We start from the raw sequence: 3,722 nt of genomic DNA, 5'->3' as shown, positions 1-3,722 counted from the left end.
CTGGTTGTGACCTGGCTCAATCGCTAGCTGTGATGCTGTGGCAGCATGTAGTTGTTTTGCTGTACTTGGCGGTGTCGACTGCTGTGGCGTTTTCGTGGTTTCCGATTTCCATCGGCTGTACCTTTCCGCTACGTCAACTTGATCCCTGATGAAAGCCAGTAGGGATGTGATGTCCGTGATGTCGTTCTCTTCAGAGCTCGACCATTCTTTCTGCAATTCTGCAGGAAGCAATTTCATTAATTTTGTGCCAAGGAGTCCTCCAAATGATTCTTTTCGAACCCCGAGGGTTTTCAAGGCATTAATGTGAGACTGGACTGTGAGTTACAGTTTTCTCAGCGCCGATACGTCTGCCATTGTTTTGACAGGAGCTAGGTTGTCAAACTTACAAATGAGTTTGAATAAGAGCCTTTGGTTTAGCGTAGACTCTTTTCAGCTCTGCTATGGCGATGTTGTAGTTTGCAGCAGTAAGTTCGAGATTTTCAACGCACAAGTACGCTTCCCCCTTCAAGTATTCTTTTAAGTAGTCGAATTTTTGAACATCCAACATTGTGGACGAGTGAATGGAGGCATAGAAGCTCTCCCTAAATGATGTCCACTCAAGAATATCTCCTTTAAAGTGTTTGATTTGTCTTTGGGGGAGACGTGTCGCTTGTTGAACTGGAGCTGCTGCTGCTGCTACTTGAACTGGTGCTTGGTCTTGCGCCATAAGTTGTTGTATTTGTAAGGCGTAGGCTTGCTGTTGTTGGAGGATCTGATTTGCAAAGAGTTGCTGCTGTTGAGTAAGCAGGTCTTGGAGCAATCTGTTTCTGTCCTCATCTATCTGGCGCTGTTCTTTCCTCTGCAACTCTTGAAATTCCAAGTCTTGTTGTCTTTTATACTCGTCTCATTTGTTTTTAACGAAGGCGAGTATACTGCTCATTTCTTCTTCTACTTCTGCTACTGTGGAGTAATCTTGCTCGATTTGCTCCTCGGTAGCGTTCGTAGTTTGCAAGGCCCAGCGTACTTGGTCGCTTGCTTTAATAAATTTCTGGTAACGTTGCTTGAGGAGTTCTGTATCCGTTGCAATGTCGTTATCCAGTTCCGCCGTCATCGTAAAATCCTTGTATCCTTTGATCTTCTCCATTGTCCTCGTAAGGTGGTATTTCAGGCCCGCTCGTGTTGCTGCAACCGATCGTGACATTTTTTTGTTTTGCTGGAAGTGGAAAGTTGATTTTTCTTTGCAAACCTCAGAGGGTTCACTTCTGGATTTCCCTTGAAGAAGAGAAAAAAAGAAAAAAGAAAAAACTTGGAAAAAAGTTTTACTTTTAGGGCTTCTATTAAATTGTGAGTGAATGGAAAGGAGCAGCGCTGACGCCGTGCTCCAGTCAGTGGGCGTGTTTTTTGAACTCCACTGGTTGAGTTTCTCCCTTGCTATGTCAGACAATTTTTTGAAAAGTGGAAGCTTAAATTGTTTGCACTTAGTTAGCTTTCGGTAAATTTCGAGCGAATAAACTGACTTTGTTGTCAGTAAAAATAAGAAAAATGTCAAGTTTTGGTTAGTTGTTAGCACGATGCTCAATGGGTAAGCATAGGAAAGGTCTATTTCAGATGATTTGGAAAATAAGGTTGCTTATTTGGCCCGTTAGGCTGCATAAGCTTTCAGTTTTAAGAAGAGATGAAAAAAAAGAAAAAGTTTTACCATCCTTTGGTTCTTGACCGCCAGATGGTGTTTGTGTTCAGTTTCCATTTACTCTTCTATTTTTTTTGACCGCTAGACGGTGCGGGTCTTCAGTTTTAAGAGAAAAAGAAAGGAAATTTTGAATTAGTGGATTTTTAGTTTGCTTATAACCACTAGGTAGCGTAAGCTTGTAGTTCTGAAAAGAAAATAACTTTTTTGAAAAAGGAAAAATTAAAGTTTGTAATTTTTAGCGCTAGATGGCGCTAGTTGTTTTTTTTTTTTTTAAGGAAAGAACAGGTAAGGAAATAGTGGGAGTTTTTGGTTTAGAACCTAACTCCGAAAAGATGTAAGAAAGTTTTTTCTTTTGTGGAGTACGGTTGAACCGTTTTCTCCTGCTGAAAGTAAGTGAAAAAAGGGTTAGTGATCAATTATTTTATTGTAACATGGGGAATTACAACTTTTTATAAAGATCAATAAGATCCATTGGATCGGCATCAATCGAAGGATGTCTTCGTCGTCTTCCTCTTCTTCAGCTGCGCGCTCCACTTCTCTGGTTGGTGCCAACTCCGGGGTTGGATCTTGAATTGGAGCATCCAGCGGGTTTTCCTTTTCGGAGAGTGGCCGACCGCGTCCGCGTGAGTTACCTGGCCCTGACTTGAAAGGTGCAAATTTAGTGAGCAACGCGTTGTTACGCCTCCCGCTTGGGGTGGGTAACAGCTGATCAAATGGCTCGAGGTGGTTGACGACAATGAAAATTTGTCCACCACGACCGCGTGCTCTACCAAGTTTGATTTTGGGCTGTTCAGGAACACTGGCGACTGGAGAGATTGGTTGATCAGCTCCAAATGCGGCTACTACTCCGACTTCGGGCTCTTTACTCTGGCTGACAAATGTGGAGAGTCGCCACTCTCGTCCGCGCGAAAATCCTATCTTTGCTGCTGTTGTTGGAGAGTTACTCAACCCACTTGGAGTTGGCAAAGCAATGGCTTCCTCCTCTTCTCTCTCCACAACCTGGTTGACCGGGCGGTACCTGATGTCTCCGCAATACTTCGGCTCGAGCGCTTCCTTAATGGCCGCTAAGGGCATGTGACGAATGGCTATCGGGAGTATGGAGTTCAGCGGTGAGGCAGCTTGTTCAGTTTCAGGTGCGGCTGCTGCAAGGCGGTTAAAGAGACTAATTTTGCCGCCTTCCTTCCGGGGTGTTCCGAAATTTCCTCGGCTGTTGTTGACCAGTCCACAGCCTCTCTAAGCCCTCAGCCCTCCTCTTTGCCCTCTTTATCTTCTCGGCGTCACGAATTCTTGAAGTTGTGGTGGAGACCTTACCGGTGCTCCGCTAAAGCGGAGAAGAAAAGAGTAGTAGTGGAGGATATAAATATCCTCCAGAAAGGGGATTCCAAAAAAGCAAAAAAGAGAAAATTGGCCCTAAATGTGAAGCAACAAAGGTGGCCGGCAAGGCGAAGCAGTGTATTTGAAAAGAAAAAAAGAAAGAAAAATTGGAGGTGGAGTTATCAATGGCCGCCGACCACGCGACCGAAATCGAAAAAGAAAAAAAAATTTTCCACCCTACTCAACCATAACCTTACTCGAAGTAAATGAAAAAGGAGAGGAGAGAAAGAGAGAGAAAAGAGTAAAACGTGCCCTCCAAATCACGTTGAGAGAGAAGAAAAAAATTTTACCAAAAATTCAAAATTTGAAAAAAAGGACGACCAAATTAATGGCCGCCGACCACGTGTTTCTAACAGTTGAAAGGCAAAAACAGGAAAAAAGTTTTTTAAGTGCCTACACACTCTACGTGGGTGAAACAAAAAAAATTCACACGGTAGCTCAACGAGTGGTGAAAAGCGAAAGAAAAAAATTCACAAGCTTAACTAAACACGTGGTGAAAAAGGAAAAGAAAATTTAACACGCTAGCTCACCACGTGGTAAAGGAAAAAAAAATTTCACACTCGGATTCTAGGGAATAAAAGGGGTGAGCCAAAAAAAAACTCCCCCACAGTGCTCAACAAGTAAATACTTAAAGTAAGAAATTTTAACTTAAATTAAGAAAGAATAGGTTCGAAAAACC

At 42.9% G+C, this 3,722-nt stretch overlaps 1 protein-coding gene across 1 annotated transcript; it reads right to left on the bottom strand.

Moving 5' to 3' along the window:
* Positions 1–382: 382 nt before the first annotated feature.
* LOC130701874 (uncharacterized) lies at positions 383–1,123 on the bottom strand. The gene is made up of 2 exons (XM_057523664.1): positions 913–1,123; positions 383–846 (listed from the first exon to the last, which is right to left on the bottom strand). The coding sequence occupies exons 1-2, from the start codon at positions 1,121–1,123 to the stop codon at positions 383–385; spliced, it is 675 nt and encodes a 224-aa protein (XP_057379647.1).
* Between the last annotated feature and the right edge of the window lie 2,599 nt (positions 1,124–3,722).

This window comes from Daphnia carinata, chromosome 7, assembly GCF_022539665.2.
Source record: "Daphnia carinata strain CSIRO-1 chromosome 7, CSIRO_AGI_Dcar_HiC_V3, whole genome shotgun sequence".
NCBI classification, from domain to species: Eukaryota; Metazoa; Arthropoda; class Branchiopoda; order Diplostraca; family Daphniidae; genus Daphnia; species Daphnia carinata.
The sequence above is the reverse complement of the archived record's forward strand: the minus strand, read 5'-3'. Positions and strand labels throughout refer to the sequence as shown.

Bases quoted from the DNA above. Each gene is read 5' to 3' on its own strand.
- LOC130701874 (XM_057523664.1), bottom strand. From the start codon at position 1,123: ATGGAGAAGATCAAAGGATACAAGGATTTTACGATGACGGCGGAACTG. The intron at 847-912 runs GTATACTCGCCT...TGGAATTTCAAG, and splicing joins AGTAGAAGAAGAAATGAGCA to AGTTGCAGAGGAAAGAACAG.